The sequence below is a fragment of the Herpailurus yagouaroundi genome, unplaced genomic scaffold (genome assembly GCF_014898765.1).
Source record: "Herpailurus yagouaroundi ecotype Mexico unplaced genomic scaffold, PumYag 163, whole genome shotgun sequence".
Taxonomy (NCBI): Eukaryota; Metazoa; Chordata; class Mammalia; order Carnivora; family Felidae; genus Herpailurus; species Herpailurus yagouaroundi.
In genome coordinates, this window is record NW_024412404.1 from 32619051 (window position 1) to 32633328 (window position 14278).

Genomic DNA, 14278 nt, shown 5'->3' on the forward strand with positions numbered 1-14278 from the left:
CGCCGGCGGGGGCGCGGCCTGCGCGGGCGCGGCGGCCGAGGCGGTGGAGCCGGCTGCCCGCGAGCTGTTCGAGGCGTGCCGCAACGGGGACGTGGAGCGAGTCAAGAGGCTAGTGACCCCCGAGAAGGTGAACAGCCGCGACACGGCGGGCAGGAAATCCACGCCGCTCCACTTCGCCGCAGGTAACCGGGACCAATGCCTCCTCGCCTCGCCCCACCTGCGCACCCGGGCTCTCAGGCCTGAAAGCAGACACGGTGGTCCTCTGCTTTTCCTCGTAGGACTCCGGTGCTGGTCGTCTCGCTCTCGCCGATTGGGGACCGAGGCGAGGACTTGGGGCTAGGGGGCGAGCGTGTCCCACTCCCTGGAATTTTTTTTTTTTTTTTTTTTTTTGCTTTGTTTTGTATCAACAATACTTGTACCAACTTCCGGTCTTGCTACTCTCAAAGGCTTCCAGACACAAGAAAGAGTAGGGGACCTAGTAGACTTTGTGATTTGAAAGGCCAGTGATCTTCCAAAATCTGTCGTTCTTGCAAGTTCCACTACAGCTCTTACCAATCATTTGGGTAAAGGTCTTCTTAAAGGCCTTTGTAAAATGTGAGGATGTAATTCAGGAGGAGTAGCTTAATTAGCCGTTGACACGTTAGTGTTAATGGGTTTATCAGGGTCGTCAATCATTAGCAAGTTTCTGGAGAGGCTAGAACTGGAAATAGTCAAGTTTGGGAAACCTGAGATCTGACTTGGGCTGGGTGCCGGTGGGTAGTGGCTGCTACATTAACACTCACAAGTTGGGGTGGACAGTGGGAGGATGAGGGGAAAGATGGTACAGGTACTTGAGCTTGCATCTAGAACTGAAGTTGGGACTAACCTCGCCTCATTCTGAGTTTAGATTGTTTGAATTACTTTTTCTTATTTACTAGGTTGGCTTTAAAAGTGTACTAGGTTTAATTGAAGAATTTAAAAGAACTAGAAATGAGACACTCAGTTTATTTCCATAAAGCATTTAAACTGTTCGCTTCGAGGAAAGATTATATATCCTCAAGTGAGCCATGCATGATTGAAAATGGGAGTGGGTTCTCGTACCTAGGATAATCTTGGTGTTTTTTTTTTTTATTTTGTATTACATAATTTTGAAAAAAGCAGAAGGATGAGTTTTAAAGCATTCCCTTCTTTTAGAGTAGGCATGATGAGCGAGAAAGACTGTAAGAAAAATTTCCTTGTTCACAGATAATTGCTTTTACTTGATTTGTTTGCTTTAACTTGCCCTGTTTTAAAATCTAAACACTACTAGGAGGTAATGCTTTCTATATCAGGTACAACTTTGTTGGATTCCTATTGGGGAGCCTTTTTAAGAGGAAGGAATGGTGGGAGAACTAGAAACAGCCTGTGGGCAGCAGAAAGGAAAGGGGGAAAGCCACTGAAGTCAGATCTCACCTGTTTGCCATTTTGCCTAAAATTTTAGTCTTTTCTCAGCTAATTTGGGTTGTCTCATTTGGCCATGTAGTCAACATTTAAGCAACTGATTTGGCAAACTCATAACCAACTGATAAGTAATCCAAAGAGTAGTGTTACTTAGATTCTGTTCACTTGATCTGTGGGATAAAAATAACCAAGCAAGATCTTAGTTGCTACCTTTCAAGAATCTGGTGTATTAATGAGTTCATGTCTGAAAATAGTAGTATTTAGAGATTATGGGATTAGCTTTTCTTATTGACCTTGTTCCTCCCCCACAGTCCCACCCTCGGTTCTGTCCCAACATTTCGAAGTACTTTTTTTACATAGATTTCATGTGACTCAGACTGAAGTAAAAAAACTTGTTTTAGGAACCAATCTATCTCACTATTTACCCAAATTATCTGGTACAGGTCACATGACTAAGAATTTAAGGTACAAAGGAAAAATAATAAAATAAAAATTGTGAATGGTGTACATTAAATCAGAGCATTAAAAGCCCTGCATTTAAACCCAGGCATATGAGAAACTTATTTAAAAATTAGTTTTGTAAATTCGATCTGAGTTACTAATGAGAAAATATGTTTTTTGTTTTTAAGTTTATTTATTTTGAGAGAGAGAGAGAAAGAGCATAAACAGGGTAGGGACAGAGAGAATCTCAAGCAGGCTTCGTGCTAGATTCCATCAACTGTGAGACTGTGACCTGTGCTGAACATTAAGAGTTCGACACTTAACTGACTGAGCTGCCCAGACACCCCAGAACCTGTTTTAATTTTTAAATAAATGCATTTAGCTGCATTTACTCTTATATATGGAAAATACATTTAATAATCTCTTGTAGATAGCTGTCAGTCATGTTGATATGCATGTAAACATGTCGTTGGAAGTTCATTGTAGGTGTGGGGACTATGTAACTGCCTGACCAAGTAGTTTCTTGTGTTTGTACATTATAGAGTAAGGTACAAAGGGGAAAAATGTTTTGTTTTGTTTTCAGTAGGCTTCGTGCCCAGCACAGAGCCCAATGAGGGGCTTGAACTCACAACCCTGAGATCAGGACCTGAGCTGAGATCATGAGCTGGAATTATGTGTAGCTTAATCAACTGAACTATCCAGGAGCCCACAAAAATATATATATATACTTTTAAGCCAATTAAAGGGGGAAGGGGACATGTTTTTTTCTTTCTGTTTTGATGTCCAGGGAATAGGAATGAGAGATCTCTGCAGACCAAGGAAATGAATCATGATAGAAGAACAGTTTAGAAAAATTTGGTATGGCTCAGTCGGTTAAGGGTCTAAAATATTTAGCTATAAAGAATAAATTGCTAACCCCAAAGGAGTTAAGTTCTTTTGTTAATGGAAAATAACATAAATAGGAACTTTTTTCCTATTAGGTGCTTTTTATTATTAAACTAGATTGCATTTCCTCTAGATAAATACTCTTTAAGAAGCCATTTCTTATGAGAAAAATTGTTTCCTCTTCAGTCCCCCACCACACACAAAGGATATGAATGATTTTTTTGTAATGCATCACAAAACTTGTAGCGGCAAGTTGACGGTAGGGAGACTGCAGCTCTAATTTTGCTAAAAGCAATAACACCTGAAATTCTTGACAGTGTAATCCCCTAGAAAACAGCAGTTTTCAGTAAAGGAGATTGGTTCTCTGAATTTATTTCTGAAAGATGAAGAAGAGGGACAGAAACTTTAGGAAAAAGTCATGTTGTTGTCTGTCACAGCCAAAGAAGTACATAGCGTGCTGTAGAATCTTAGGATGGGGTTGGGGGTGGGGATAGCATTCCATGACTTCGGTCTTTGGAGTGTGCGGAGAGGTATCATTCAGTAGAGAAATATGTAAAATCATTTATTAGGTTTAAAGAATTCAGGTGTAGAAATGATGGGAAGAGATGAGGTACATAGTTGTATGTTGTTGGAGAATGACAAGTTGAAAAGAGCTTGCATTGTGGAGTTCTAGCTAAACAAGGTATCACTTGTTCTGCAGTTGTGTGCTACTCAGCCATCTACATTGGACTAGTCAGACTCAATTTCAGTTCTTATATTCAGTGGAGTGAATTGCAAAGGGTTGTTTTATTTTTTTGGTTCAGTTTGGTTTTTTATTCAGAGGAGGGTAGTGGAATTAGAGCATCTGGAAATTATTATAAAAGCAACAGATACGAAAACTAGAGTTACTTTAGGGATGAAAGAAGACTAAGGTTAGACAGTGTTAGACAGAATGTTACTGTCTTCACATATGTAGAAGACAAGTAGAAGAGTGAAATGGATATTGGATATGACTTAAGTGGCTTGGGCAATCAAAACCGGGGTCAGTAGGTGAAAGGTTACAAGGAGTCAGACTGACTTTAACAATCTGTTTAACTGTGGAATTGGCTGCAAGTGTCCAAACAGTGGTTGGATTGGCATCTTTCAGATATGTGGAAAGGATTCCTACATAAAGGTGGGCAACTGGACCAACAGGTCAGAATCTGGATTGGTATAAGAAAGTGGAATGTTTACCCCCAATTGAAGGTTTTAACAGCTCAGCTACCAAAGATATAATAGCTTTTGTGATTGCCATTCATATCCTTTCCCAAAACGGTGCTGTTGAAGACCTCCAAAAACATTTCAATAGCATTTCCTATTCTTGGCTGTAGGCCAATGCCATAATTATGGGAGATACACAAGATATACCCATATTCCTTACCTAGGACTAGAATTTTTTTAAGTTTTTTATTTTTGAGAGACAGAGAGAGACTGAGTGTGAGCAGGGGAGAGGCAGAGAGAGAGGGAGACACAGAATCTGAAGCAGGCTCCAGGCTCTGAGCTGTCAGCGCAGGGCCTAATGTGGGTCTCGAACTCATGAACTGTGAGATCATGACCTGAGCTAAAGTCGGATGCTCAACCGACTGAGCCACCCAGGCGCCTCTAGGACTAGAATTATAGATTGTTTCCAGCATTGGTTTTTGCTGTGGGAGATGATTAAATCCTGTATCAGTAAAAAACCCAAATCTGAAATAAAGACCAGTCTATATAAGAATTCAGGGAACCCCTGGGTGGCTCTGGTTGTGTGCAACTCTTGATTTTGGCTCAAGTCACGATCTCACAGTTCATGCAATTAAGCCCCACATCAAGTTCCTTGATGGCAGTGTGGAGCCTGTTTGGGATTCTCTCTCTTGAAATGAATAAATAAGCATTTTTAAAAAAGAATTTAGAATCTTTGGGGCGCCTGGTTGGCTCAGTCGGTTAAACATCCAACTTTGATTTTTGGCTCAGGTCATGATCCCAGAGTTGTGGAATCAAGTCCAGCTTAAGATATTCTCTCTCTCTCTCTCTCTCTCTCTCTCTCTCTCTCTCTTCCTCTCTTCCTCTCTTCCTCTCTTCCTCTCTCTCTCCCCACAAAATAAAACAAACAAAAAAAACCACCTTAGAATCCTTTCTTGACTTACCAGATCTCCCAGTATATTCTGAAGACTTGAGCTGTACTTCTTTCTTCAGATCTTGCTAGACTTAGAGATTGACTTCAATAACAATAGTTTGGAGTACTTGTTTCAGTACTTCCCCATTCAGATTATCAGGATTTGATCAACCCAAAGGCTATGGCATTCTTTTCCAAGTTTCTCCTAGTCTGACCAGAGAGGTAGTATATCTGTCCTAAGTTGAGCTAGGCAAAGCCTTTTTCCCTGTATTCTTCATTCTAAAATATATGTGGAAAATACGTTTCCGGATGTTAGTAAAGTTAATAGTAAATGAGAGGTTTAAAATGATATTCCTCAGAAAAATTTGGTAAGAGTCCTGGCTATATAAGTCAAAGCTGAAGGCCGCTTGATTATACATTCCCAACTCTCAGACCACAACAGCCTTCTCAGTTTCATGGCCTTGTTGACATTTTCTGTTTCTGAGCTTTTCCTTCTGGCAAAGTCCTACAAGAGACCAGCCTACCTTTAGACTAGCAGGACACAGGGACAGCATTATCATTTTGTATTGGACTGGTTATATCAATGGCCCATCCCACCTTCGGACTGTAAAAGGAAGGAGAGGTGGTGGCTTTTGGTGAATATTCCTAAACATCCAAATTGATTTCTATTGTGATTTCCACAATACTGTGGAAAACCATTCCAAAAACTTTGGAAGCCATTCACTGAAAGCATATTTTAGTATGGGAGCAAAATAAGATACTGTTAACAGTACAGTAGTATTGAGAATACTGCTCTGACAGTAGAGTGGGCAATAGTTCCGAGACTGATAGCACCTAGATAGTGGTGAAATTTGACAAGAAAGAAACTGAGTAGATTTCTTAATAGCCACAAATCATCGACTCCATACTCTCTGTGAGGGTCATTTGCTTACTGTTCCAACAAAGTATTAAACATTGCACTAAACAGATGTTTATTAAGTCCTGTTTTATGCTAGATACTGGTTTTGGCCAGTGAACAGAAATGAACAGATTACAATACCTACCATTAAGTGACACAGTTTATTGATCAGTAAATTCACTTTACAAATAAGTCTGCTTTGTTTCACTGTCAGTGCTTTTTAGTGAATTCAAGCTCAAGTATGATTTCATCAGTATTTTCTTTCTTTCTTTTTTTTTTTTTTAATGTTTATTTGTTTTGAGAGGGAGGGGGTAGGGAGAGAATCCCAATCCAGCACAGAGCCTGACACAAGGTTGGAACTCATGAACCGTGAGATCATGACCTGAGCCAAAATCAAGAATTGGACGCTTAACCAATTCAGCCACCCAGGCGCCCCTGATTTCATCAGTGTTCTCAAATGTAGAGCAGTGTTTGAAGATGAGTGCTGTCCCATAATTATAAAATAGACTGCATTGTATCCAGTGTATCCTGAGCAGCCATGACTGCCAATGAGATCCTTGGGATTTAGAGATTGGCACTAACTCTAAGGATATACCTTCTCAGGTTTTACCTGGCCAGTGAGAGCATTATCAGAATATATCCTATATATCCTGAAATGCTTTTTTTTTTTTTTTTTTTTTTTTTAAAGAACTGAGTACTTAAAAGAAGACTTTGAACTGTTCTTGAGACCATATGAATGAAGATTTCATCAAGGATTAGCCCTCAGAGTTCGGGAAGCATCTTAAATCTAAAGATTTTGCCAAACTCCCAACAATAAAATACTTAGAATTTGAAATAGCTACCTACTGACCCCCCTCTAACTCCCCCCTCCCTCCCCCCATGCCAAGGAAGTGGCTTCAGGCATTCAAAAGCTGAGAGTCCTCATCTACTCTTTTAGGATAGCAACATGATCTCTACCCACATAGTATAGTCATTACAATGTGACTTGTAAAAAGTGCCTATATCTGCTGTCAGCCTCCTGACAGGTTTTAGTCATCCTAATGGCTAGAGAATCATGTTAATACAAAGTTACTGAACAGTCATCTGTGTCTTGGACTGTTGGTAACTGTGTAGGTATAATAACTTGACCCATTCCACCCCTGTTTCTTCCCCAGCTAAAACTTCAGTTTTAGTATTTAGTCATACATGTCAGTATTGAGTCTCTTTAGCTGGTTTTAAGCAACCTTCTTCAATTCCCAAATGATATTTTAACAGAAGGCTACTACTTGACCCGTCTTCAGCTAGATCACCAGTCCTTTGGGATAGATACCTTCATAATTGACACAATATCTTGTAATAAGTACATGTTCAACTAAAGCTGTTTCTTTTTTGAGAAGTTAGCCTGTGAATTACCATTTTGATTACTTCAGATGTGCTGATTACCATTGAAGAAATAGTGATCCTCCTTCTAAAAGTGCTTGGGCACATCATGTAGCTTTCCCTAAGAAGAGATACTTTGACTAATTTGTCTTTGTTCTGATTCCTTTTCTCTTACTCTCCAGTTTAAGAATTCTTTTATAAAAGCATTTCCTCCAGGTGGGTGCTGAATGGCTGGGAAAGCAGAACTATTAATTGGGGCAACTGTGGATGGCTTACTTGGAGAGGACAGTAAGATCGACAACGCTCAGGCAGAGATAAGGAAGACTAAAGTCAGAACATAGTGGCAAGATATTTGGCCTTTTCCTCCTTAAAATTTTCCCTCTTGGGTTCTGCAGTGCCATCTATTCTTAATTTTACTTCTTAGGCTCCTTTTCTCATAGTAATTCAGCAAATATCAGCAAATTGCTGTGTGCCACACAGTGTGAAGGACACTAGGAAAGTAATAATAAACTAAAAGACATGGCTCCTGCCTTTTATGGAACTTAAGAGTCCAGAAGATGAGTAAATGGTAAATCCAGATTTTAGTAAGTGCCAGAGGTTATTGCCATGAACAACCAAGAAAAAAAAATCTCCATTTCTCCGCAGGTTGCGTTCTACTAGAGAAAAGGGGGAGACCAAATAAAGAATGTTAAGATAGAAAGTAACACTGGTGGGTAGAATGGACTGCTTTAGATAGGATGGTCAGGGATGGCCTCCTTAACGTGGTGATATTTGAACAGAATAGACACTAGGAGGAATGAATAGTGAGTGACGGCTACCGTGCGTAGTGAGAAATGCAGAGAACAAGGGAGGAGCAGTCCAAGCAGAAGGGCAGCATGTACCAAGTCCCTGAAGTAATGTTGGCACACTTGAAACAGAAAAAAAGCTGGATCATAGCTCAGAAAGCATAGAGTGGTATGAAATGTACTTAAGAGAAGTAGGTAAGAGCCAGTTTTCGTGCAACAGGCCTTGCAGGACACAGCACAGTGATTAAATTTTATTCTGTGAGCATCAGTGGGAAGCCAGTGAGCTTTTTTTTTTTTCCCCAATTACTCAAACTTTTATTACATTTCAGGAACAGAAGTAATCAAGAATTTAAATGTAGTACATTTAGCCAGTGAACTATTTTAAAGTATCATATCACTGATGATATAATGATAATGTAATGTTGGTACATATTTAAATAATTTAGGTAAATTTAAGTAACTTACTAATGATGATTTTATTTTGTTTTTTAAGTTTATTTTTGGGAAAGAGAGAGAGCACAAGTGGGGAAGGGGCACAGAGGGAGAGGGAGAAAGACAGACAGAACCTGAACCGGGCTCCAGGCTCCAGGCTCTGAGCTGTCAGCCCAGAGCCCGGTGCAGGGCTCGAAGCCACAAACCATGAGATCATGACCGGAGCTGAAGTCAACCAGCTGAACTACCCAGGTGCTCCGATGATTGTTGTTTTCAAAAGCTCCCTTGGGACAGAAGTAGAGTGAGGGGCCCAGTTAGGAGACTATTGTAATAATACAGGCTGGAGACAATAGTGATTGGGTCGGGGCAGGGTGATTGGAAATGAAGAGAAGTTCTGGAACATGTTAAGTTTGAGATGCCTTTGAAATATCCAGGTAGAGATATGTCCAGTAAATTGTCTGTAATTCAAGTGAAAAGTCTAGCTACACTGGAGATTTAAATTTGGAGGTTATGTATGTAGTTGGTACTTAATGCTGTAGGAGTAGATGAGATCACCTAGGACGGGAAAAGACGATAGAGAACTGAATCTTGAGGAATGCTGACATTTAGAAATTGGGTGGAGGAAGCAAGAAGGCCTCAGCTAGATAGGACTGTCCAAGACTTGAACTCCTCTTCTGCCAGAGACCTGTTTTGTCTGTAGCCTTCCTCATCTGAGATGATGCCAGCTCCACCCCTCTGTTTCTCAGTTCAAAAACCTTAACATCATCCACGACTCCTCTCTCTCTCACCTTTTTACCCCTACCCTCACCCCACATCCAATCCATGAAGAAACTATACTGCTTCTACCTTCAGAGTACCCAGAATATGCCCTAATTACTCTCACAATTGCCACCAGATTCTTAGAGTGGTCCTCAAGCCTGTCTTTCTGGCCCTCATTAATTCTGACCTCATCTCCTACTTTGCTACTGCTTTCTCACTCAGCTCCAGTCACTCTGGCCTTACTGTTGGCTGTTCTTCCAAGTCTTTGATCAAATGTTACCATCACAGCAATACCTATGGTTATAGCAGCGCTTTTGATAACAGGCCAATTATGAAAAGAGCCTAAAAGTCCATCAACTGACGAATGGATAAAGAAGATGTAGTGTGTGAAATATTACTCAGCGATCAAAAAGAATGAAATCTTGCCATTTGTAACAATGTGGGTGAAACTAGAGTGTATTATGCTAAGCAAAATAAGTCAGAGACAAATAAATGATTTCACTCATGTGGAATTTAAGAAGTAAAACAGATGAACATAGGGAAAGGAAAGCAAAACAAGATAAAAACAGGGAGACAAACCATAGAACAAACTGAGAGTTGGTGGAGGGGTGTTGGGTGGAGGGATGGGCTAAATGGGTGATGGGCATTAAGGAGGGCATTTGTTGGCACCTGGATCACTCATTTGGTTAAGTGTCTGACTTTGGCTCAGGTTATGATCTCACTGTTTGTGAATTTGAGCCCTGTGTCCAGCTGTATGCTGATAGGTTGGAGCCTGCTTCAGATTCTGTGTCTCCCTCTCTGCCCCCTCCCCTGTGTGCTCATGCGCGCGCGCGCGCGCTCTCTCTCTCTCTCTCTCTCTCTTTCAAAAATAAACAGTAAAATTTTTTTTAAGTAAAAGGAGGGCACTTGTTGGAATGAGCACTAAGTGTTCTATGTAAGTGATGCATCACTAAATTTTATTCCTGAAATCATCATTGCACTATATGTTAACTAACTTGGATTTTAATTACAACAGCAAAGGGGCGCCTGGGTGGCTCAGTTGGTTAACGGTCTGACTTCGGTTCAGGTTATGATCTCACAGTTCACGAGTTCAAACCCTGCATTCAGCTCTGTGCTGACAGCTCCATCCAAGCTTAGAGTCTGCTTCAGATGCTCTGTCCCCCTCTGTGTGCCCCTCCCCCGCTTGCTTACTCATGCGCGTGCACTCACTCTCTCAAAAATAAATGTTAAGAAAAAATTTTTAAAGAAATAAACCAAGAACAACACTACCTATGATGACCTCCTTGTTCAACTTTACAACCCATCTCCTTACACACACCCTGATCACTTCTTATTTTGCTCTTTTTCTAATTACCTTCTAACATAATTATTTTTTGCATTTATTGCTCATCTCTCCCACCTCCACAGAATAGAAGTTCCTCACAGGCAGGGATTTGGTCTCTCATTCACTAGCATGTCCCAGGCACCAAAAAAAGTGTCTCTCATATAGTAGATATTCCCTAATCATTTGTTGAATGAATGTATGAGACAGGAGGAAAACCAGTAGTGTGTGATGAAATGGAAGTTTTGGAGACACTATTTCAGGAAGGAAGGGAGTAGTCAGTTGCCAAATGTTGTTGAGAGGTCTAGTCAAATGAAAACAGACATATATCCCTTGGATTTGGTAACATGGAGATTTTAAGTAACCTTGATGAAAGCAGTTGTAAAGAAGCAGCAGAAACCAGATTGGATTTGGAAGAGGAGTGAATAAGAGAAAGAATTGGTGGCAGCCTCTAGAGATTTGATTATGAAGTGGAGCAGAAAAACGGAAATTTGAATTTAGGGAGAATATTTTGCATAAAATGGAAGATACAGAACATGTTTACATACTGTCAGGAATGATCTAGTAGAGAGGGAGGTATTGTTGGGAGTGGGGAGAGAACAAAGACTTTGAGAAGGGACTAAAGTACAAGATGAAAAGGGATTGATCTTTGATAGAAAGTACACTTCAACACAACAGAAAACTAGCTTCAGATGCAATTTTGACGGTCACAGCTCCAGCTCATACCAGTTTCCTGAGTTCAAGATCTGCGGAGCTTTCTACTTGGCATTCGTTCCACAGGCACCTCAAACTAAGCATTTCCAAATCCATCCAAATGATCTTATCCCATGAAACCTGTTTGTTTCTCAAAGATCTGACGGTCACCCCTTCCTTCTCCTCTTTCCCCAGAGTAAAGAAGTTACCAGGTGCTTTCTTGTCTCTTTAGTTATTCCTGTGTACAGTAGAAAAAATTGGAACCAATTTATCCCTGAGAAAGGACCTACAGGTCTCCAGCTGTTTGACTTATGATTGTACTATTTTACAATGGTGCAAAAGCGGTATGTGTTCAGTAGAATCCATACTTCGAATTTTGAATTTTGACCTCGTGTTGGGCGGGCACCGTGCAATACATGTTGGCGATGCTGGGCAGAGGCATTGAGCTGCAGCTCCCAGTCAGCCTGTGATCCTGTAATGACAAGGGTAAACAACCGATGCACTTAAAACCATTCTGTTACTCACTTTCAGTATAGTGTTCAGTAAATTATATGAGATACCCAACACTTTATTATAAAATAGGCTTTCTGTTACATTTTGCCCAACTTTAAGCTAATACATAAGTATTCTAAGCATGTTTAAGGTGGGCTAGGCTAAGTTGTGATTGATGTTCAGTGGGTTAGGTGTATTTAGTGCATTTTGGACATACAGTATTTTCAACTAAATGGGTTTATCAGGATATAACCCCATTATAAGTTGAGGAAGATTTGTAGTTAAATTATGGTACTTCTAACAGATAAATTAGGTAATGATAGGGGTTGATTTCTGGGATATTATTAGAGTTTTTAAAGGAGGATGCGAAACTCTTTTTGCTGTTTTTAAATACTAGTAGGTATTTGCTTGTTCTTCAGTAACCACTTTTATGTTGTAGCAGTATTTTTATGCTGTTTCTAAGAGGAGGCTTAGTAATATAGGAATAATTTCCTTTGGGTCTTTGTGAGGGCTTTTCAAGGAGGATTCAACCTGAATTGTATTATTAAATTGAATTCAGTTAATTTGCAACTCTGTGAGTGCCAGTTATGTACCAGGTGTTGGGTATTTTTGCAGTGATCATGAATTTTATAAGATTTCATTAGGAATTGTAAGCTCACAGAGATACATACACCCTTCTCTCCTCCCTGTTCATTGCGGCATTATTTACAATAGTCAAGACCTAAAGCAACCTAAGTGTCAATTGATGGATGAAGGAAATGTGGTATATGTATATTTAATGGAATATTATTCACCCATAAGAATGAAATCTTGCCATTTGTAACATGGATTGACCTTTTGAGGGCATTATGCTAGGTAAAAGAAATACTGTGTGATCTCACTTATGTATGAAAGCTTACCCCCCCCCCCCCCCAAAAAAAACCCTCCTAGAACAGATTGGTAGTTGTCAGAAGTGGGAGGTGAAGGGGTGGGTGAATCAGTGAAGGTGGTCCAAAGATAAAAGCTTCCAGTTACATAAGAAGTCCTGGGGATGTAATGTACAGTATGCTGACTATTTTAATCACTGTATATTTGAAAGTTGCTAAGAGAGTAGATCTTAAAAGTTCTCATCACAAGAAAAGGAAATTTGTAATTTATGTGTGCTGATGGATGCTAACTAGACTTAATGTGCTGTTCATTTGACAGTATATAAAAATGCTGGATTACTATGTTGTACACTTGAAACTAGTACATTATTTGTGAGTTGTGTCTCAATTTCTTTTTTTAAAGGCAAAAGATTCCACTAAAACCTGCCTGAAAACAGTTATAAAAACAGGATTCCATAAGACAAAGTCCAGATGCCACCTTAGCATGACATAAAAGATTTTTCCTCATCTGGTTATCTGCCTAATTGGCATTCTCTGTCTTATCGTGAATGATTTGCTTTTTCATGCTTCCGTGTCTGTGTACATTTTGTCTCTTCTGCTTGGACTGCAGTGTTCTACCCTTGCTCAGATCCTTCCCACCCACCTCTCCTCTCCTCATTTTCTTCATGATCCCTTGATTTTTCTGTAAGTCTTCAATTCAGATTTCACTGGAATCTCCTTGGGTAGTCCTTCCTATTCTCTGCTTTTCCCCCAATTTAGGTATTCCTTTCTTTGGACTTTAGTAACATTTTTGGTATACCTCTGTTATGGCAGTTGTATTGAAATGATGGCCTTTTTTTGTTTTTCCACATCTTAAATTGTGAGCTCTTTGAGAATAGGGAGAATCAGAGATAGGAAGATACTTATCTTTGTGACATGGAGCCTAGCAATATTAAAACAGAGAATCCAGTTAATCTTTCCAACCATCTAATTCTTAAGTCAGCTGCAACTAGGCCAGCCCCAGGCATACACCTTAAAAAGATTCTGCTGCTTTTTTTTTTTTTAAGTTTATTTATTTTGAAAGAGAGTGCAAGCAGGGGAGAGGCAGAGAAATAAGGAGAATCTCAAGCAGGATCCACACTGTCACCTCAGCCCATACAGGGCTCAAACTCCTCAAACCCTGAAACCATGACCTGAGCTGAAATCAGGAGTTGGACACTTAACCAACTGAGACACCCAGGCACCCCACTACTGCTGCTTTCTCATTCAGCTCCCACTGTGGTTTTAGAAAAACTGTATTCAGGATTGGTGGTTTTGAGAATATTCGGGTAAGGGTCATCTGGGTGGCTCAGTCAGTTGAGCATCTTACTTCAGCTCAGGTCATGATCTCGTGGTTTATTAGTTCAAGCCCCGTGTTGGGCTTATTGCTGTCAGCCTTTCAGCGTTGAGCCTGCTTTGGATCCTCTGTCCCCCCCTCTCTGCCCCTCTCCTACTTGCACTTCCCCAAAAATAATTTCAAAAAATTTTTTTAGCCAAAAAGAATATTGGGGTAAAACTTTAGATGAGTGAGAAGGGGCTTCTGTCTCTCCTAGCACTCAGGTATAACCTCCCCATCTGCTTTAACATATGCCTGAAATTCTTCCCATTTCATTTTGTTTTAGCTGTAAAAAAGGTTTTAAGTGTTGTTATGTGAGAATGGTAAGAGATTGAAATTCATTAGTACTGATTCTGTAAACCAGTGTAAATGAGTTGTCAGACTTTTTTCTTTTGTTTGATATGGGGCCAGTTACAGCAGAAGTGTGGAACATGGTTTTCTGAAGGAGGTCTCCTACCTAGAAA

The 14278-nt window shown here is 40.1% G+C and overlaps 1 protein-coding gene across 1 annotated transcript in view; it reads left to right on the plus strand.

Annotated features, from left to right (window-relative positions):
- Position 1: 1 nt before the first annotated feature.
- Positions 2–14278, plus strand: part of TNKS2 (tankyrase 2) — a gene marked incomplete at its 5' end in the record, with an annotated part of 67564 nt that continues 53287 nt past the window's right edge. Inside the window, one exon of the mRNA XM_040486908.1 lies at positions 2–182. Coding sequence (XP_040342842.1) covers positions 2–182 — 181 coding nt within the window. The remainder of the gene's footprint in view (positions 183–14278) is intronic.